The sequence below is a fragment of the Blennius ocellaris genome, assembly GCF_963422515.1.
Source record: "Blennius ocellaris genome assembly, chromosome: 24".
Taxonomy (NCBI): domain Eukaryota; kingdom Metazoa; phylum Chordata; class Actinopteri; order Blenniiformes; family Blenniidae; genus Blennius; species Blennius ocellaris.
The window spans coordinates 5,969,290-5,991,757 of record NC_137673.1 but is presented as its reverse complement, the minus strand read 5'-3'; the positions used below and the strand labels follow the sequence as shown (position 1 = coordinate 5,991,757).

The 22,468-nt window shown below is 42.4% G+C and overlaps 1 protein-coding gene across 1 annotated transcript in view; it reads left to right on the top strand.

The window, feature by feature from the left end:
- The window catches only part of LOC308147571 (dystrophin-like), a gene marked incomplete at its 3' end in the record, with an annotated part of 178,415 nt that overhangs the window by 80,526 nt on the left and 75,421 nt on the right, over positions 1-22,468 (top strand). The window contains exons 3-9 of the mRNA XM_080519799.1: positions 7,476-7,568; positions 8,109-8,189; positions 10,399-10,491; positions 13,997-14,098; positions 14,191-14,261; positions 15,084-15,202; positions 21,110-21,306. Of these exons, the coding sequence (XP_080375925.1) occupies positions 7,476-7,568; positions 8,109-8,189; positions 10,399-10,491; positions 13,997-14,098; positions 14,191-14,261; positions 15,084-15,202; positions 21,110-21,306 (756 nt within the window). The remainder of the gene's footprint in view (positions 1-7,475; positions 7,569-8,108; positions 8,190-10,398; positions 10,492-13,996; positions 14,099-14,190; positions 14,262-15,083; positions 15,203-21,109; positions 21,307-22,468) is intronic.

Genomic DNA, 22,468 nt, shown 5'->3' with positions numbered 1-22,468 from the left:
GTTTTTTCCTTATATACTTATTACTTTTACACTATTTAAAAAACAAACTGATAACTATTTAGTGTTTCCCACGTCTGGCAGAATTGGTCAAGCAGAGATATTGGTAATTTGGTTGTTTGTATTGCGCCGATTGCCTCAGTATTTGTTCAGGATCAAGAAGCTGACAGACCTCTGTATGTATCGATCCACAGCGGTAAAGGCGGCGTTGCTCTGCCAGATGGAAATCCCTCCTCGGCTGAAATGCTTCAGCATCTCCTCGTCAGGGTTGGTGACCCCTGCTCTGCAAACAAATATCCATCAAGTACACGGCGCCTAATGGGATACACAAGGTCTCTTAATTGTATTTTGCCTCAGAGACCGAGCAGCTCTCCTGTCCTGGCTGTTGTGTCAATTAACTCATGACAATTTCATTTAATGTTAGATTAATTGAATTAAATGTGGACCTGGGGCTTTCGGGGTGATTTCCAACTTTACCGGGTTGGTGATGTAGCGCCGCTCTGAAGTATTTCTAAAATAAAAGCACGTAAGGGATGGCCTTGGACGGTCCACAGCACTCCAACTCTTTTCTCTTGTACTCGTAAAATAAGTCAATGACTTGCTCTGTAAGGCAGCTAATGTCCTGTGTCACGAACAAAAAAAAAGCAGCGACTCAAAGCAGCCATTTGTCTACCCGGAAAAAGAATCCATTGAAATGAAACGTGTCAGTTGGTTCTTTTTGCCTCAGCAATGAAGATACGTAACGGTTGCATACCTTCCATTTCCCAGGGTCAGACTCTGCATCCCATCATTTCTGTCATCAGTCATCTCTGTGATTTAGACTCGACTCACCCGACGTGTGGAAATTCAATAACACATGCCAGCGACTTAAAACTGCCTGTGATTGTTTTGATCACAAGTTCAGTAAGTTAAGGATTTGTTTGTTTGGCGGCACAAACAATCCAAATCAGATCAGAATTAAAGACACATTACCACTTTTTGATGTTATGCCCATTTTATCCATCGGGTGGCAGTGCTAAGCCAAGCTTAGTTCATTTTGTTAATTAGTTGCATTCAACCATGATTTTATCCACCTCAAATCTCAAAAAAATAGATTACTGAGACACCCGACATCATCTCGTGGTAGAAGGTGGTATTACAAGACTAACTTTAGTTTTAAATTCATATGTCACAATACGAAGAACTTATACTTTGTCACATTTCAGAGTGGCTCTTGATTCTGACTGTAAGTCCACATTGATGCACGCTCCAACTGTACAGGTGAGGGAAGACAAATCGAGTGTGTGGTGTTTTTTATTTTTTTTATTTTGTCTGGGACGCTAAAACACACACACGAAGGCGAGACAGAGAAATGAGTCAGCGGTGTTTGGCATTCTGCTCACATTGCTGGTAGAGGTCATTGTTGTCGTTGCTGTCAGTGTTTGCAGAAGATGAAAACACACCTGTGTGTTTGTCATGATCACAAATACATGTTATGCAGGTAGAAAATGCGAGGACTGATTGTGGCTTTCTGGCGCGGTCTTTATCTGAATGAACATAAAATGCCTTTTTTTATTTTGTTATTGAAAGGAGATAAAAAGATACCATGAGAATTGATATCGGTGGCCGGACCTAAAAGCTGCTGGACAAAAAGGGTTTATTTAAAAGAATATTGTAGTTTTGTGTTCATTCGTCTTATTGTGCAAATAAGAGCACATTGGTGCCCCTTTTTTTTCCCCCTCTCTTCTTTATCCAGATAGGATATTGAGCCTCAACTATCCTCGATTACAAGACACAAGTGGCATCAAAGAAAAAAAGATCCTGAAATGTGGGTGTCAAACATGTGACATGCAGGCTATAATCTATCTTCATTGCATATTAACATCCTAAAATGGCTCCATAATTGTCTTTATAAAAATCTGAAGGTTGAAAATATGTTAATATGGACCCTGTAAGAGGTTGAAGCAGGGCAAAAATCTTTATTCTGGCTCTTTTGGTCAAAATCCTGCCAAAATTCCAGTACATTCAGAGTTTCCTCCTTTGTTTTAACCTTTCTTAGTGCATTGACTTGTTGAGCAGCGCAGATCTTGCTGTGCGAGTCCAACAGACGAAAAATCCGTCGGCGCTTTGCAGCTTTTTAAAGTCAAGAATTGGATGCGTTTGAGAGCAGCAGCTGAATGTTTTGACTGTATGGCACCCCAAAGCACCGTTGTGCAGAATGTATGAAACACCTGCTGGGGTAGAAAATGTGTGTGTGCTTCTGATGATTCCGAGGTTTTGAGCACGGGCCAGGACGTGAGCATGGAGCGGCTCCTGCGAGAGACGTCATTACGAGAGCATCAATCCTGGGCTGTTCTCACCATCAGAGGGCGGACACATTAAGAGGTCGCCGCTGATCGGACCACAGAGACACTTTGAATGAGTGCGTGGGCACGACAGAACCATTTTTTTTTCCTTGGAGCCGCTCAGATTCACACTAGAATTGGTGGTTTACCAATTTTACCAATAGAGAAATGCCTCTAAAATACAATAATACACACAGGAAACAAGAATTGTGTATATTTTTTCAGTTTTTTCGCCACTTAAGGAAGCAGAGGTGTCATTGGGAACAATGTGAATGGATAAACTAGATCATTACATGTAGTCGTGCCTGATGTGCAATCAGTCAATCACTGATCGATTTGGTACATTTGCCTTTATGAATATCACAACCTTCAGAAGGATGCTGCTGTTCTGATGCTGAGGATCATTTCCACTGGCCCTTTTCTGACTTTTATTTGAGGACTTTTTTTAACGATAACCTTTCCTTCGATCTTGCAACTTTTCCTGAATCTCTTTAGTTTTTGTTTTTCTCACGGTTTTAAATTCATGACTGATCATCTACAACATTACATATTTTTTTCCAAGATAAATCAAGATGTTTTCGCTGTAACACTCTGACATTTTTGATTTCATTTTGTGCTTGTGGGGCCTTCAGCGCTCCATCCAGCAAACTAATTAAAAAAAAAACAAAAGAGCTCCCAGCAGATCGTTCTTGTCTAAACAGATAAACTCTCATTTGTAGACTGCTGCTTGTACTTGACGGTACTATTTTGCGCAATCCTTTTGTCATTTAGCACGTTTTATTCCAGGATCTTAGTAAATCACACAACATCACAGTGAAGCCATTGCATTAATTGTACAACCTATAAAGTGTTGAATTATATTTTTTCTTTGACTTGTGCAAGTCTAATCTTGATAACCTCAGAAGAGGTGAAGCCTTGGAGCTCCATGAAATCCCAGACGATCCACGGAGGAGGTCCTTAACCTCAGATAATGTGTCGCGGAATCATAAATTCAACCTTGCATATGCTTTGTTTCCCTTCGTGTGGTGTTTCTTCAATTATCGCTTATCGCCCACGCAGAATTCCACCCAAACACTACACACACGCACACACACACAGTTTGCAATATGATTCAATAACGACAAGTCTCGGAGGCGTCGGTCGAGGGCTTGAGATGGAAAAGAGGAGAGCAGAGGGAAGAGAAAATAAGACGCTAAGCGAAGGAGAATGAATTGTGAGAGGGAGCGTAACATCCGAGAAAAGTGGGAAAACGAGAGGAAATGAGACACTGATAAGATTGATAACTGATTTATTTTTTTTTTCATGTGAGAACCCTGATTGTGTTTATTCTCCTTCACAAAGCTGTGGATCATTTCTACTCGTCTCCACGCCTGCGATAATGTGTCTTTCATGGCAGACGAGGTAGTAATACGACCTGATCGATTCCAGGCTGGCGATAATGTGGGAAAGATTCATGATGTCATCCGGGCACGTAGCTGCCGTCTGAATGTGAAGAAGAAAAGGTTTCTGTCTCGCGCCCTCCTTTACTCATCGTCCCCGTCCTTCCTCGTCTCCCGTCCTGGCCCGGTCCTCCGACACCCTCCCGGTAATTACTTACCTCGGCGGGCCATCTCTCAATCTCCCGGTGATATAATTGTGCCGCTCGCCACGCTAAATCAAGCGTCACCTGAAAAACTAGCCCAGATTAGCTGATTTTAAATCTACTGTGACACGTCTAATGTGTGGTGTGCCTGTCTAGGTCGTTTGCAAGATTGAACTTAAAGTGATATAGCAGATCCTCTTTAATTGAAGGAATCGGGTCTCTTGAAGGACTTATTGAAGGGAGCAAAAAACTGTGTTAAAATCATACTATTACTCAGAAAAACAGATGTTATTTGTCAAAATATTGATGTTTTTTTATTCTCGGATGTTATATACTTATATTGTGTATTAGATTTTCTTATTTTCTTTATCCTTGTTCTGGCATTGTTGTGGTTAATGTGAAGCTACGACACTACCTTTGAGAATAAATAGGAAAATTACCACTTCCAACTGGAAAAGTGGGAATATACCAAGAAGGACATAAGTGGGAACTGTCAAAAGACATGGGGATTCTAACCGACTGATTGCTCAATCACCTCAAACTATCAACAATGAATAAATACACGTTCTTCCAGAAAGTTAATAGTTAAAACTATTAGGTGAAATCAAAGTGCAGCTAGTCAACAACATTGTGAAGCTGAAAGTAATTAGAAAGTCTGTCATGTGGCTCAATATAGTGAAGCTAGATAAGTTTATATTTGGTAACAATGCAGTAGTAGAAGTAATATATTGAACGTTCAAATATTAACACTTAAAATAGCAACAAAAAAAAAGTTGGCTAAAATTGATAAACACCTGAAAACAACACATTTTGGGAAAGTAATTTGTTCATTTTGTAACATAGTTGATCAAAGGTGGTTATAATTATGAACTCTTGGATAAAACCGTGTGTAGAAAGTAAGTAAAACTTGAAAGTTTGATTATTTAGTCGACTAAATGCAAAGTTTTTCAGCATAACGGTTGATAACTGTGGGTAAAGGTAAAACAAATAGTTATATTGAAATAAAAAGTTGGATAAAACTGATAAACACCACACATTCTGCATAGTTATCCAGAAAATAATAAAGCTCATCATAACGTCATTTTACAACATGCACATGCCAGCAATATCGGGGCTTAAAGCTTCAGCACCATGGAGAGCGACTGTGTCAGTTTGAAGTCCATCAAATGGACATGAACTATAACAAACCAAGATAACAACAAAAACATGAGGCTCCGTGGCCCCGAATAATAAATAATAATAATAAGCCGCGAATGAGACAAATTAAAATCAGTTCAGCACCACGGACAGCGACCACACCCACTTTAACTATTTCAACCAGTGAGAGCACAGCAGGCTGTGAGCCTCTATCAAAAGCTTTAAATTTTAATAAAACCGGCCCACATGTTCACCAACAAACAGTTTCACTATGGTGCTACAGACCTACTCATCACTATTTGAAGGACATACGACGAGTCTTACGCTCCGCGAACTCGTCCACGATGCTCTGTATGTCCGTTTTCTTTGCTCTCTCATTCTCTATGGACAACATGGTGAGTCCACTCAGTCTCTCCTGTGCACTGAGCTCCTCAAGTGGTTTTTAATGAGTTTTCAAAATAAAAGGAGGGTGGTGCAAACCTCACTGAATGTAGACGTTACTGCTGGGCGGTTGACAAGGAGAATTTTTGCCAGATCTGCAACAGACTTTTGCTTTGGTATCTGAGACTCAGCAGCCCGATAAAGTTCAGTTTTATGTGTTTATTAAATGTATGAATTAAATATTTGAACAGGGACGGTGAAAAGGTTCAGTGGACTTTGTGTTTTATCCTGTCACTCGAGAGTTGGAGGCGGAGGGTGGAGGAGGTTGTCGAGCAGTGAGCACATGACTGCACATGACTGTACCGCGAGCGGCTTTTATCAGGATTTACAGCCATAATGTAGAAATATACTAAACTGTATCACGTATCATGTATGTATAATAATAGAATCAGCAATATAAAATCTATAATTTCTTTATTTTGCATGTAACCCATTGGTATATCCTGGAGACTCACTTTAGTTGTCCCCGTGTTCACACAGTTTAGTATATTTGTACATTATAGCTGTAAATCCTAATAAAAGCAGCTGGAACGTAACAGACTCCCCAGCGACAGCCAGTCAGTGTGCGCTCCCGTGGACACCGGCACTTCCACACTGCAGCTTTACGCATGACTGTGACTGTGCTATCTGTGTGCTTACTCTGAAATTAGACTGATTGTTACACACTTTGTCACAATTGATAATCAATCAGTTCTCTCCTCTGTATCATTTGAAGATGAAAGTTTGACATGTGAACATGGTGCTGCTCCCCAAGGGCCCAGCCCCTCCCGAAGCTCCGCCCCTGGTTACAAGTATCAAGCGAATGTATGTTTTCTAGAAATTGTTTTAGAACTCTACATCGGGAATAAATCAAACGTTATTAGTAAGATCAGCCCAGGTTGTCCGCCGTTACATAATAGAGCCAAACGGCTCCATAATGATATATTATCGTAGAACCGAGAATGATACGAAAGGTCGTTTGGATTGAAATAACAGATGTAAAAGTGGGTCTGCGAGAAATTCCACAGTAGGATAATGTTCCACATCACATTCAGACATGACTGCACAGATTCTTCAGCTGCACTGAGGTCACGTCGGTTTGCTGTCGACTTCCCGTGCTCCTCTTTATGTTAATGTATTCAGCTCGTATGAGTAAACACTTTGATCCCGCTCCTCATTTTCAGGAGGTTCTAGGCAGGCGGCATTCCTCAAACTTTGTGTTTTATCTCAGGGTGCAACGTCTGATGTCTCGGACTAAAAGTTCTGGATTTCTGAGGCAAGAAAAAGGAAACGCGATATTCTTGATCTTTCCCAGAAAACAGTGATCGATCTTATAATATATGAAATGTTTTCAGACTGGTTGAGTGTCAGCCAGGTGTGCTAATACTTATTAACTCAGAATTCCTTTAGCGCTGGCGAGTGGTGGGCGGTAGCATTACAGTTGCCTTGTACAGAATAATATTTCTATTGCAGCAGCCATAACATTAATCCAGTTTGTTATCATTACAAAACTGTAGTTATCCAATAAAACGTACACACTGAACAACTGAAGAAATCAGATAATGATTGGATTCGTAGCTTGTATGTAAATGGGCTCACTCAGACTGTTATCAATGTCCCTGCTGCTGTGGCCGCTGCCACGGCATCACACTCAGTCTGCAGCGTGGAGAAACTCCCAGCTTGTAATCCTCCTCTTGTCGCACTGATAAAGAACAAGCCCGGGGTATAAACGCAGCGGCTCACATTTAACGCAGGGCTGGGTTGTGATGACTCCGCTGATGTGTTTCTATGGAGAGCAGACTTTCCAGTGTGGGGATTGAACCACTGACCTTTAAACGGAGCTCATGTATTGACCTTGCTTGGCCTTTGCAGCACAGGTTGAGCTGTTTCATCAGAACGTGGGAATGATTGTTGAAATAGATGTTTTTCTGTGTGTGTGTGTGTGTGTGTGTGTGTGTGTGTGTGTGTGTGTGTGTGTGTGTGTGTGTGTGTGTGTGTGTGTGTGTGTCTTTTAGACAGGGAAACCACCTGTGGAAAATTTGTTCTCAGACCTGTGTGATGGACGACGTCTGCTGGAGCTGCTGGAGGGGCTGTCTGGACATGAGCTGGTGGGAATATACACACACACACACACACACACACACACACACACACACTGAAGAGCCATATGCTACTGCCCTTACATACTGTACTCTTCACGCTCACAGTGTAAATATTGATAATATAATAACACATTTAACTTCATCCCAGGTTAGATTTTTTCTGAGGTATTCGTACTCTTAAGTAAACACATTTTCTCTCCTTTCTCCACCACAGATAAACACTCCATTCACTGTGCTAATTTCATTCCTTGTTAGTAACACTGACAGTCTCAGTTGTTAAGCTGAGTCACTCAGTCAAGCTGCAGCCTCTCAACACGTAGTCGGCTTTTCATGCTGAAATCAGACCAGCCCAAGGTATCATTTATGGAGAAGATGTGAAACCTGAGGACAGAGCACAGTGATTAACAATCAGAACAGGTTGTTGGGAAAAGAAGTGGGAAACCACCCACACACATACACACAGTGTTTACTGCCTCCCGTCTTAATGAAACGACTGCCTTGTTCCTACGTCATCAACTTTGTTGTTTTCTCACTTAAACTGTGCAGGTGAAGTTGGAAAGAGGATTCACGCGTGTTCACTCACTCAACAATGTCAACCGAGCTCTGCAGATCTTGCAGAAGAACAATGTGAGCACACACACACACACACACACACACACACACACACACACACACACACACACACACACACACACACACACACTACTGTATGCCTGACCTACAGTTTTGGACAGGAGTAATTTGATGACTTCAATTTGATTTGTGAAAACCAATTTGGACTTGACAACAACTGACTTGTGTCTGGACTTGACCTCAACTCTTTGACATGAAATAAAAGTATTATATATATATATATATATATATATATTTATTTATTTATTTTTTATTATTATTATTATTATTATTATTGAATATGACAATTACGAGCATCATTGAACGCACCATCTGGCAGCCTCCAATCACAGGCCAGGTGTGGGCGACACGGAACAACCTGACTTCACGACGAGCACGTTTTCTGAGCTGAACAGTAATAAAAGTTAAAATACCTTATAATTACAAAGATTATGATGTGGCAGAGAAAACATGTAAAACATATGAGCAATGTATAACTGATGCAACAACTTCAAGCTTCTTCAAACAGTTAAAATGGTAAGTAGAAGCCAGCAGATTCTTTTGGATGATGTTGGCTTAACTGGTGGCCCTGGATGTGGATGTAAACATTGAAAACATAGTGAACTTATAAAAAAAAAAGCTGTATCATCTCTTCAAGTACTGAGCAGCTAATTTCAGATATTCTCTGCAAGTCTGCGAACGCACAAGCGATGACCCAACGTTCCCAGTCTCATATGGGCCGCCATATTGGATGAGGACTGGGAGCTTCTCCAGTGCGTTCACGTCTATTGAAGAAAATCTTTACACAGTTAACATATTATTTATTTGATATACCCGATTTTTGTAATCACATTTGTGTGAATGGTATGGTTTCCGAAGCAAATCATTTATAAATAACGCCAGTAAAGTATTTTCTATGGAGTTGACTGTATGCAGTAGCTCTCTGAAAACAGCAGGTGGCAGTATGACGCTGAGAACAGGCTTGTCTTCCGCTCAGGAACGGAAGTTGATGAGTGACGACACAAGGCAATATGGCAGCGCCCTTGTTTGGTTCGAAAATAAGGTCAATAAAAAAAGAAAGATTCTTTAAAACTTTGTACATCACATTTGTGTTGTTTTTTTTAAAAGATATTACATGTTTATAGTCGTCACCACCTTGTACTTGTTACAATATGCAAAAACTCCTCAAATGAATAAGATAGTCAGTCAATCAAATCCGAATAAAGCTCCTTATAAGTGAGTTTAAAAAAATAACAGATGGCCTGCATAATTAAATGTTAATCAAACTAGATGAATTATTCTGTATATCATCTCTGTTTGATCCCCCCACCAATGTATACAAATGAACCACTGTAACTTTGTCACTATTACTACAATGTAATGTAATCCTTTTGTCAAGGTCTATGTCAATTTATCACATTCAAGTTGTATTACTATTTCATTATATGACTTGTTTAGGACTTGTTCTTGACTCAGGACTTGGATGCAACGACTAGATGCAAACCTAAAACTTATTAAGGTACCCTTTTGTGTTTGATATGAATTTGATTAGGATCCACGTGAAAGATAAACCATGCTGTAAATTACAACCTGTGGTCTGTGAGCCAACAGCTGACTTTGAGATTGTCAAAGTAACATTTCCACATGTTGAAGAAAAGCTGTCAATGATAACCTGGAGCTGGTCTTGGTTTTCTCATTTCACATTGACTGTACACACATTAAAAACTCACCCACTCTGCTTGCTGGATCCAGTAGTGATTGTACATGCATAAATGGATTGTGTTCTCTCGTTATAGATTAAATAAATATGTGGTGAGACTCAAACAGCAGAGTGTAATAATATGGATCTCCCTTCTCATTGTCTCCCCTTTGCAATACATTAGTTTCCTTAACAACAAAGATATGCACTTCTCCTTTTTATCTTTAATATATGTTTTGCTATTATGCACAAATTTAGCCTCCCTGCCGTTCCACATCTCCACTGCCTGGTCTGGCATTTCTTATCTTAATGGAGGTTTTCTCTTGTTATTGAAAGAGATTATTTAAGTTCTGTTATTTTTAGAAAAGGAAGTTATGCTTCACAGAAACACTCCCAACAATATCAACAGAAAAGTTCTCCCATGAGAGTCCAACTGATGACACAAGGCTATCTATACACACAGCAGATTATTGTTTCCAACAACTCTAAAGTACTTGACGTCATGAGCTCTGCTCTTCCCTCCAGGTTGAGCTGGTGAATATCGGAGCGGCGGACATCGTTGATGGGAATCACAAACTGATTCTCGGGCTCATCTGGAGCATCATTCTCCACTGGCAGGTCTGTGTGAACACTTAGGACGGACTGAGTCCGTTTAAAAGACAAAATAAAGCTGTTTTCCTGAACTCTTTAATTGGCTGTATATACTTTTGACTGTGTAATCACACAGTATTCAATGCAGCGTGTTTAGAAAGCCGAACTCGATTGTACCGTCGATATAAACAAGCTACAGTGAGTGAAATAACTGCAATTAAGAAAGAGCCATTTCCTCGCACAGCACAAACAGAATCATCTCACCCGCTTTGGTCTCTAATACCTTTGTTTCACTGAACAAAAAGAAAAGCTACACATTGTGCCTCTCCGTCCGGCTCCGTGTCTTTGCTAGTGATGTTTGATTGCATCTCTTGAGGTGGAGTCACATGTCAGGGAGCTCGGCACCGCATACACACACACACACACACACACACACACACACACACACACACACACACACACACACACACACACACACACACACACACACACACACACACACACACACACACACACACACACACACACACACACAAAGCAGTCATTTTCTTTGTGAAGCCTCAAGGTTATAAACTTTAGCCTTCCCGACTCAATGTTCTTATTTTACCGCTCCGTTATGATCACACGTCCTCATAATTACTGTTAGTATGCAAGACAGTATCTTCAGGCTCAGGAAGGACCCGCACCACGCTGCGTATGACCACATCGTGAAGACATTTACTCTTGTCCTCACATGGATTTTCAAAGACAATGTCCCTGTTTACATTTTAATGCACATGGACTGGCTGCCATTAGAAATACAACATTACTGTGACATTCTCCTCGCCAAATAACATTAACGGAATAGTAGATGTTAAACTTTGCTTCAATATACATATTAAAACGGAATTTGTATCATTGACATGCACATTTAGAAAATCATTTGCTTCTTTGATCAGTGATTTATAAGTAAGTATTTAAGGAAACAAGAGTCCTCAATATTTGTATTAAAAAAATGCAGTTGCCCTTAAATGGAGCCTTGGGGAACACCACAACGGACTGCAAACTTGAAGGAAATTCATTTTTTGTGATATTTGTACTCCTAAACTATTAGTTATAATAGTGTTTATATTCAACATTAACTTGTGTGATTGAAACCATTAATATACAGTCTATAGTAGCTTTAGTCACCAATTAAAAATTAGAATTGAGAAAATAAAAGTAGTGTCATTGAAAACTGCAGTCCTTGACAGTATTCAAAAACTAGGCATCTTTAAATAGAGCCTTGAGGAACCCCGTGAACACCGCTGCTTTCAGCTGGAAATACGGTTTTATTATGTTGTGTAAGTAAGACTTAGAGAGAGACACATCTGTATAACACTTGTCATAAAATATTGTAGTGCTAGGATTAGGTTGGGAAGTAGTCAATTAACTTTAGCTCCTCTCCTTAGGTTGAATGTTTAAGTGGTTCAAATTGGTTTGTCCTAAATTGCATTATATGTCTATTTGTTTTTTGTGCTTAGTTTTTTTTTCTTCAAAGCTTCTTGTTGTTCCAAACCAGAAAGCGTTAGCTCGCTCCGGCATCGTCTCTGCTGGCCACATTACAGATGCAGTACCGCAAACTCTCCTTTAATGTTTGCTTTTTCCTTTCATCTCGCTGCGGTCCTCAGAACCAGACCGAACCTCCACCATCAGGGGCTGCTTTCACCATCTTTAGCTGTATTTAAGGTTCCAAATGTGTTTTATGATGGACTGAGTGATTAAAAGCAACTTCATGTAAAGTCTCTATTTTTAATAGCCTACATCACAATGCATTTTAATTGTGTTTCATTCCTCATTAAGTTGAATGGAAGCTAATGTCTCAATCGAGCCGGTTTTAGCATAGGCTTAATGGTGCGATTAATAGCAAAACACAACTGTATAATGAGGTGTGTGTATATATGTGTGTGTGTGTAGCATGATATGTGTGTGTGTGTGTGTGTGAGAAGCTGCTGCACCCAGGAGGTTATGGTTTGCTCATGTGTGGGCATGTATGCCAGTCTAGGAGCTCTGCTCTGCGCCCGTGTGCCTGTGTGTGTGTGTGTGTGTGTGTGTGTGTGTGTGTGTGTGTGTGTGTGTGTGTGTGTGTGTGTGTGTGTGTGTGTGTGTGTGTGTGTGTGTGTGTGTGTGTGTGTGTGTGTGTGTGTGTGTGTGTGTGTGTGTGTGTGTGTGTGTGTGTCTGTGTCTGTGTCTGTGTGTCTGAGTGTATTTGTCAAAGCATCCCTCCAATTAAAGTGGAAATGCATGCAGTGACCTACTCCCAAATGAGTCCCTTTTTTACCCAGCAGGCCACATTTTAAATCACGAACAAATGCGCGCGTGTGCGTGACTTTACTGCCAGGGTTTGAGTGTGTCTGCCTGAAGCTCCGCCTCCTTGCTCACATACCTCCATCCTGCATGAGCTGTGCGAGATATCGACCGCGATCAATGATGGTTTTTGTTCGTGCAAAATGTGAAAAATGTCACTCTGCAGCATGACTGAACATGTAGACACCCAGCGATTTCCCTTAGAATAAATCCTCACGTAATTAAAGTTACAGGTGTGTATTTTGTGTCCAAAGGATTAAAAAGTAACCGAGTGAGCAACATCTAAATGCATAAATCTACAAATATTTTAAACTAATTCATGAGGATGCAGTTTTGTCCGTCTTGGACAGGGAACGCTACCACTTTGAGTTATCTGTAAAATTGTCTATCTGATGTTGCGATTATGACAGAAATGTTTTCACCCAACTGTACACGGCTGTGTGTCAGCGGCAGAGTCGTTGAGAGTAAGGAAGTCTGGGGAAAAAGGTGTAAAGTGGTAGTAGCAACCTTTTCCTCCGTGTGTGTTTGTGCACACGTTAAAGAAAGAAAGGCGAGGGTAAAATATGCAGAAGTGAAGCGCAAGCGGGCAGCAAAAAGTGGAACATCTCTCTCCTCCAGAACCAGCGCTCCAAAACTGTCACTCACACCTGCCAAAAGCCCCGTGAGGGGGCAAACCGCATGCACACAAAGCGCCCTTTGACTGTGCACACTTCCACTGGTGCAGGCGCGTCACTATGCAAAGAAAACCGCCTGGAAAGTTTTCTGGAAAGCAGCAGTCATTTTTTAAATGTCTCTTTATGCTAAATATGCTACATCGACTGGCATCACATTAGCATGGATTTCAATATTTCGTCTCTGTGTGTGTGTGTGTGTGTGTGTGTGTGTGTGTGTGTGTGTGTGTGTGTGTGTGTGTGTGTGTGTGTGTGTGTGTGTGTGTGTGTGTGTGTGTGTGTGTGTGTGTGTGTGTGCGTGTGCAGCTGACTATGGGCGACCTCGGTGGAAATATTACAGCAGACACTTTTAGGCTATTTTGCAATCTAATTAAATAATTTTCCTGAGCTAAAAAGGCTCAGCTATAAACAAACAAAGCTGGATTTACCCCAACAGAGTGGAAAATTGTCAAACATATTAATTGAAAAAAAACAACACAATTTGATTAACAAAGCAAACTACAGTGTTACATGTTGGTGTGGATGTGTGTGTGCAGGTAAAGGATGTGATGAAGGATGTGATGGCGGGCCTACAGCAGACCAACAGTGAGAAGATTCTGCTGAGTTGGGTTCGTCAGAACACACGCCAGTACCCCGAGGTGAGTTCAAAACAGGAAATAAAGGAGCTGGCGTGCCGTAAAACCGCTGAGAAAAACACACTCTTTAAAAATTGTGTGGTCTGTGTTTTCAGGTGAATGTTGTGAACTTCTCCAGCAGCTGGAACGATGGTCTGGCGTTCAACGCCCTCATCCACAGCCACAGGTGCTCGGCAAACACAGTTCTCCTGCATGTTTTGTCTAATCTATACTTAATCTATGATAATGTTCACTGCCTCAGTCGATCAGCTTTTTTAATGATCAAAAATCAATGTCCTGCAGGTCTGGCTACTTTTAAATCCAACATCTCGTTCAGTTGTGTCCAAACGTACACTTCCTGGGTAAATCGTTTCATGCAAATACGCAAGTAAAAGGTTGTCTTTTAGCACGATCCGACAAAGTGACGTTGGCGTCGCTTCACTTTTTCGGTTTGCTTGTTGGAAGGACGACGAGGTTTGTCTCATCGTGTTTCTTCACCCTATAATTGTTTCTCCATCAAGCAGTGTTGTAGACGGCGGTAATCGGTACGTAGATGACGCGAGGACAGATAACGGACTGGAGCGGTGACACATCCCCGGGAGAGTTTGAGTCTCCGGCCTGAACTCGTGTAATTATGAGTTAAATCGAGGTTAGCTAGCGGGAGCAGCTGTCGGCAGTCTCCTTGCAGGAATACAGATTTGTTCGATCACGCGCGAGAACATGGAAGCCGCGAGGCTCCGCGCCAACATTTTGCCGAGCAGCTGGCTTTCAAGTCCAAAAATAAACCTGGACGCATCAGCTGAAGTGAGTTAATTACGCAATATTTTACAGAAAGTCATCTTTCGCTTATGTAATTAGAAAACTAATATTTTGTCATTGCTCAGCTTTTTGGGTGCTTTGGAGAATTATTGTGGGGATTCGATGAAGCACTGCAGGAAATTGCCAACCGGGGACATGATGGAGCAAACAGTGTTCAGTATTTCGAGCTCTTGTTTTTTCCTCTCTCCAGGCCCGAGCTGTTCGACTGGAGCTCGGTGGGGAAGAAGACGTCGGCCATCGACAGATTGGAACACGCCTTTAACAGGGCGGAACAACACCTGGGCATCGAGAGGCTGCTGGACCCTGAAGGTGACTGACCGCAGCACGCCCACGTTCACGCACGCACACGGATAATTCCTCCCATTCCTCTTTTTTTTTTAACGCGTTTTAATTGGTCCGATTGAACACGGTGGGCTCAGGTCACCTTGTTGGAAGGACTCGATTCGTCATGTGCAAAGTAACAGAAAAGCTGGGCCAGGCACCGCAGTAACAGTCCGCTTGAAAAAGGTTGAAGTTAACTTTTCTGTATTTTGGGATTGTCGGATCAGTTTTGTGTGTATTGATGGACTGTTTGGAGATAACGGCCCTGTGATTGCTTGTGAGATCAGAGATGGATCTGTACCCCCCCCCCCCCCCCCCCCCCCCCCCCCCTTACCCCACGCTGCCTTCAGGCTCCGAGCCAGCCTGACGGGGGGGCGCTGTAATCCCTCGCCGCTCGTTTAATTCTTGAAACGACACATCGCGCGAGATGAATGTCCATTGATCTTCAAGTAAACAATCAGCAGTTGGAAGCGAGCGAGGTGAACGTCTCATTATTATTCCACGTGTCAAGTCTAACCTCCCGCCTGGGCTTTGTTTCTACACTGTAAGGGTAGAAGGTGTTGAAATATGTCTTTTTCAGGGTTTCTGTGCCTCATATCTCAGCGGAGGCAAGCTGTGTTCACTTGAGAAGTTCGACGTTTCTGCCTCAAAAAAAACTCCAACCTTCGTTCGGTTCCATCGCTTGTTGGCATGAATATTCAGAGTCGGGGATTATCAGGAAAGCTGTAAACAAATTGGCTCTGTCAATTGTTCCAACCACATTCTGCTTTTCTCTTCTGCTGAATGTGTAATGAAAGTCAGTGTTTAACCTTCGGCAGGCTTGGATCTTTAACCGTCACGTCATTCCATCACATTCATTCAGTGACACAGCAGCGAGCCGAAATGTCCAGTCAGAGACGTGAAAACCTCTTGTCCGCCTCCCACAGCGTCTGCTATCAGCGTCTGATCCCACAGAAGAGCTTTTATGGCTCAGGTTTCAGAAAGCGTCGAGTGTATCCCTGCTCAATGCTTCTGGACTTTATGGCTATAGATGGACCAGATTTCCCAGAATGGCCTCGTCCACATGATGACTCATGAGTTCTTTTACATGACGAGCACAGTCATCATATTCCTGCTTTGTAAACCAAGAGTTTGCTGGAGGATGTCACTGTGACTGTGAGTTTGAACTTGAGCATCATGTGGAGTCTTTGTTCAATAGATCCAGTCGAGGGTGGTGCACGTTGTTGAAACAGGTTTAAAACTGCTTCGGTAACTATTTGCGTCCAACCAGTCTTTAAATTTAGTGTGGGTAGATCATCTGTTACCTTATGCTTTCACCTTACCTATTTGCAAACTGTTCACACAAATTACCTGAAGCTACTTTGTCCTGAAGTCCAGAGGAAGTCAAGTTGTAGATGTTTGTATCTACTCGAGGTGTGTGATACGAGACGTCTACGGTATTATCGTAAATGTTGTTTTGACGATGTGTAATTTTACATTATCGAGTATTTTCACTGTCTCGAAAAGAAAAACCAAAAGCACACGGACGGCAATGGAGAAGTGTATGAGGTGCCTCAGAGGCCAATCAGCAGGCAGAATTCAGTCACGTGGCGATGACATGCTCTCTCATACAGATGAGTGTCTGGCGTGGAGGAAATATGCAGGAATCTCTGGCCTCGGCAACGACTTCGATTCAATTCGGTTCAACTTTATTTATATAGCAGCAAATACAACAGTCATTTCTCGGTGCTTTTAACAGGGAAGAACCCAACAAATCCACAAGCAGCAGGTTTATTGCGACTGTGGAAAGGAAAAACTCCCTTTTAACAGGAAGAAACCGTTGCAGAAACCAGAGGTGGCGGCATTCTGCTGGCCGGCTGGGGTGAGAGGAGAGGAGAGAGGACAGGATAGATAGAGAGATAGATTGGGGGGAGGGATACAACTTCAGCAGATGATTTGATAGTGAGACGAAGATTCAGTTTGGTTCAGTTTTCAACAGACTGACATCCCCTGAAATGAAGTTATTTGTAAAATATGCTGTTGTCGTGTCGCCCAGATAAAGTCTGTACGGTGTGCTGCATGCATTGGGCTGAATGAAGCTCCAATTCTGTGTTGGATATCAGCTTATTAGAATTACAAACAGCAGAAAACAGTCAGAGCATTTGTCACTTATATCACACGCCTCCAGTATCTACACACACATTCATACAGTGGAATGAACCAAATTACACAAGAAGCTGGACAGAAGGCTCCGTCTGCATATTTAGCATCGATCATACTGGTGCCTCAAGTCTTCAGTCTTAAGACACGTTTCATTCCACCAACATTTTAAAGTCTTGTTCATGGTGAAAGCAGGAAACCTCGTCCTCCGTTGCAGATTATTTTGCTCGAACCGTTTCATAGTTTGAATTTCCCAGATCTGGAGGCAGTTTTGCATTTATGAGAAGTGCTGGATAAATAATGCATGGAGATCGAAAGATGTACCTTCTGGATTTGCGGCTAACATGGTGGTCTTGTTCTTGTGGAGTTCATGCATCACTGCGTCGGAGCTGCGTATGGCAATACAATCTTAATAAGGACAAAGCAGGTAATAGATCTTTGAGAAATCTTGGAAATGAGTTGAGAATCTGTAAAGGCAGAGTGATGATATGTGATGGGAACTAATACGACTTTGGAAGAGCTGCAGCGGTACACAGCGGATTGTCTTTGTCCTGCCAAAGCAGATGAAGCCATTCTTCTATCTGCTCATGAATAACTGGAGGCTCGTGTTTCCTCCACTTTTTATTTCCCACAGCATCGTGGCGTGTCAGTCAGCCTGACTGCAGCTAAATTAAGTCTGTGAAACAGGTGGAGAGCGGAATAAAAGAGCAGTGATTTCAGGAAAGGGTGGCCGTGGAGCCCGCGGCCCGTCCGGTCAGCCCGGGGCAAAACTAATAGAGACGGATCACCGAGGGGCCGCAGATAAATGAACGTTCTGAGAGGCTGAGGCGCCGGGAGGAAGGAGATCCGGAGAAAGGGTGGAGCCGGAGTGCAAAAGGAGGAGAAAAAGGACGGAGACGGAGTGCTAATGAAGTGATGGTCGTGTGTTCATTAGCGTGGCGGTGTGTGGAGCGAGAGGAGGAATATAGAACAGAGAGGAAGCGAAACAATGAGACAGAGTGTGTGTGTGTGTGTGTGTGTGTGTGTGTGTGTGTGTGTGTGTGTGTGTGTGTGTGTGTGTGTGTGTGTGTGTGTGTGTGTGTGTGTGTGTGTGTGTGTGTGTGTGTGTGTGTGTGTGTGTGTGTGTGTGTGTGTGTGTGTGTGTGTGTGTGTGTGTGTGTGTGTGTGTGAGAGCAGATTGTCAGGAATGATGTGTGCTGGCAGGCCTGCGTGTGAGAGAGATGGATAAAGCTGCGGCGCCAGTCATACATCGGGCTGGCTGATTTATCGCCGGGAAATCTGGGGGGGTTATTGTTTGTCTGCGGAAAACAAACAACACCATAAATAAAACACAGAAACATGAGTGCTGCAAACTTCACTGCTCCCAATGTGTTGGAATGAGCAGTTTGCATTCAGTCCGCCAGGGGGCGCCGCTCGAAAACCACTTATTGGCCAAATGTGAAGAAGAGGAGCAGCAACGAGGACGAAGGAAAGGATATCAGTGGTATCCTGTGATCCTCCACTCCTGCTAAATGTAGAACGGTTCGATATCGAGCTATCTTGGCTCCTCTGCTGTATTCATGAGGGCCAGCGGGTGTGATGGTATCGACAGTATGGAATGGCTAAATGATTCAAACAGCTAAAACCACCAAAAAAAAAAAAAAAAGAAGAAGATATAAACGTATGACGCTTTGAAGTGCTGTTCTGAAATATCGTAAGTGCCACCTTAAAAAAAGTTTTTGTATATATGGGAAATCTATGAGCCGTGTTATCTTCATTTTAAAGGTTAAACATGTTTTGCGGCTCATGATTGATTTTATTTGGTGGAAACTGGGCAAAAACGGCTGTTTTGGTCATAAAGGTTGGTAGAGCGGAAGATGAGCTCTCCCCTAAATGGGTCAAATTTATCAGGAGTGTGACAACGACATGATTGCAGTTCTGTAGGAGCTTTTATTCGTCGACAATTTTATTTATAAAACCTGGAGCCACATTGATGAGATTGTCCTCCTCTGATCAGTCAGTGCCGACACACTTTACCCCTCTTAAAGTGAAAACAAAGCACTTGTTTCTTGATTTGTTGCCATGTGTCGTGTATTAGTCAGTAACTCCACCAAAAACTTTACATTTCGTGTGTACGTCAAGTTTTTGTTGTGTAGGTTTGTCAAAACATATAAGCAAGATTCCTTTCAAGTTTGGGAAAACAAATCTCTTGCCAAACAAACTATATTATTCCATTCATGATTCCAGGGTGCTTTGACCCGTGTCTGGTCAGATGAAACTCCAGAAACGGCAGTTGAAGCACGTCGAAGCAATACTCCACAGCCTGCTGATGTGCTTCTAGGCCCTATGAAAAATGTGGTTTGAGATCCAGATCGCAACGCGTCCATTTCAATTCAGGGCTGAAGGAGTGAGCAAAGGCTGGAGAGAGACACACACAAAAAAGGAGAATTCTAACCTTCTACGAAGGCCAATGGGCCTCTCTTCGCCAAGTTACAAATCTACAACCATCATAAATCTCCTCAAACTCCCAGAATGAATTAAAGTGTCCACCAATGTGCTCGTATTTCTAAAGTCGCCAGCTTTGTCACAGTCAAGGTGTACGACTGGACACTATATTTTCAGACGCACAGTGTTCGACCGACCTCGCAATGTTAATGAGGATTGTTAATAATTTGTGGAATTGTCTCGTGAGTGGGAGCCAGTCCAAAGTTTAATGGATTCCTCTGGGGCTCCTGTGACCTCAAGTGTGCCTTCGTGGGAGAAACAGATGGAGCAAACCAAGAGGGTAGTCATTCTTCTACCATTTATGGCCATCAAGGAGTGAATGGGTTCCACTATTTTACCTTAAAACGTGGCTTTAAAACATTATTTGCTCAGGCCTTCTCCTACGCAATAAATTGTACTTATTTAATTGCCCTTATTTTATTAAAGCTTTGACTTTATTTGTTCTCTTTTTTTAGGCATTTCTTATTTGCTCTGTTCTGCTCCCTCGTTGTGAAGCACTGTGAATTGAATTTTGTCTGAATGGTGCCGTTTAAATAAGCTGGCCTTGCTGTGTGGCATCGTCAAAGTACCAATTCAAGTGCGATTCCAAGTGAAAATTGCAGCTAAAAATTTTGAATTTTCTCATTTTTTTTCTCTGCTATGTCACAATTTCTCAAAATGGCCTTTGAACATAGAAAAAGTAAAATTTTCTTATCTTTTATCTTGGATGTGTCTGAAATTGCACAGTGTGTACCCTGTTTTAGACATTTGATAGTGGAGAATAATAGCCAAAAATTACAACCATTTTTGCTGAACAGTTGAAAATGACAGCTTTTAAAACAGCCTCTCTTCATCTCAGGAACATATCTTTTCAGTGACCCAATATGACCACCTCACATATAAAATTTTATTACTTTGTTTTCTGTGGAAGGAATTTACAGCAGATATTGTTCAGAAAATGACAATGACTCCTCATGACGCCTGCTTCTGGAATGTGCTTTGGAGCCTGTCTGAATAAACAGCAAATTAAGTGTATTTTACGTTTTTCTACATTTCAGAAAACTCAGAAATGTGAGCCTGAGAACACAAGGGGGGGGGGGGGGGGGGGGGTCCAGATGTTCAGTGTTTGCTAGTCACAGAAGTGCTATTTGTTGTCAGAAGGGGGCAAAATTAAAGCCTCCACTGAACAATAAACAGATGTTTTGCCTCACATCTTCCTGATGTGCGATTAGCATATTTGATAAAAATTCCCTGTTTTATTTCATTTTTGTTTCCTCTCTCTCCTCTCCTCAGATGTGGCCGTGCCCCACCCGGACAAGAAGAGCGTCATCATGTACGTGACGTCCCTCTTCCAGGTGCTTCCGCAGAGCGTCTCCATGGAGGCCATCCAGGAGGTGGAGACGCTGCCGCGGGGCGCGGCGGCCAACATCGGCCGCGTGACGACTGAGGAGCACTACCAGATCCAGACCCAGCAGCGCTTCTCCCAGCAGGTTGGACACACTCACACACAAAGGAAATGCAGAATTCAGCGACTTACAGTTATTTTATTATAAATCAATTTTAAAAAGCAGGTCCTCATCCAAGATGGCGGCCACGCTGACACATCAGCTGCTGTCAGTGAGGAGCCTGCTTCTATCGACCGTCTGATAAAAGTCACATTTGGGCAAAAAAATAAATTGATTAATAGCAATGAAAAAAAGCTGTACGACACAAAAGTCAGTGCCATGACGACACAAAAACGAAGAAAGAGGTGCCGGAAAAAAAATAGAGAAATCAGGGAGGTGTAAAGACGATGAGGAACAAGTGTGAGGAACAATAAAACCTGAGACGGCTCGGGTGGGGAGAAAAGTTAGTGACAGCAGTTATTATCCGCCGCCTCCCTCATCTGTCATCATCAAAGCGGCGCTGTCATCGCCTCCGTCCATCAACGCCGTCCTGCCGCCACCTGGGACCCAGCGAGAAAGAGATGCTCCAGCTTTTCAGGGAAACAACAAGGAAATCCAAAGTCTGAGGCAGAACCAGCTTCTCTTCTCTGATGTGCACATCGGAGGGAGAAAACAAGCGCAGAATTAACAAGACGCAAGAACAAAGAAAAGCATTGGCTGGTCACAGCTGGTGGAGAAGAACAAACATCGATTTAGAATAAAAACCTCACGTATAGTAACAGTAGCTAAAAGTGAAAAATCTAAAGCGGTAAAACTAAAGTTCTGTCGCGGGGTTAAAATTTGCTTCACAAACTGACATCAGGAGCCTGGAGGCCGCAACAAAACCATGTTACTGCAGATTAAACTTCAAATATTTGGGGGGGAAATCAGAGCTGCGCAGTTAAGATCGCACTTGTTGTCGGTGAGTCATCCGCTCGCTAATGAAGTATTCATGTAATTGCCTCTGTCTTTGATGGAGCATGTTATGTGTTAGCGCACATCGAGAGGCACAAACACACACCAGAAAGTCTGAGAGGCAAACCTGTGCTGCTCCCTCGTTAGCGCACGGATTTTAATCAGGCGCTTCATCATTGCATGTGTAGGTGTGCAGCTTATTGCTCGGATAAAAATACTTCATTACGAATTGTGTGCGTGCGTGTGTGTGGTCTTCAGTGTGCCGAATGTGCTCTGTCCAAATAAGTGTGGCCTGCGACCTCGCTACATCAAC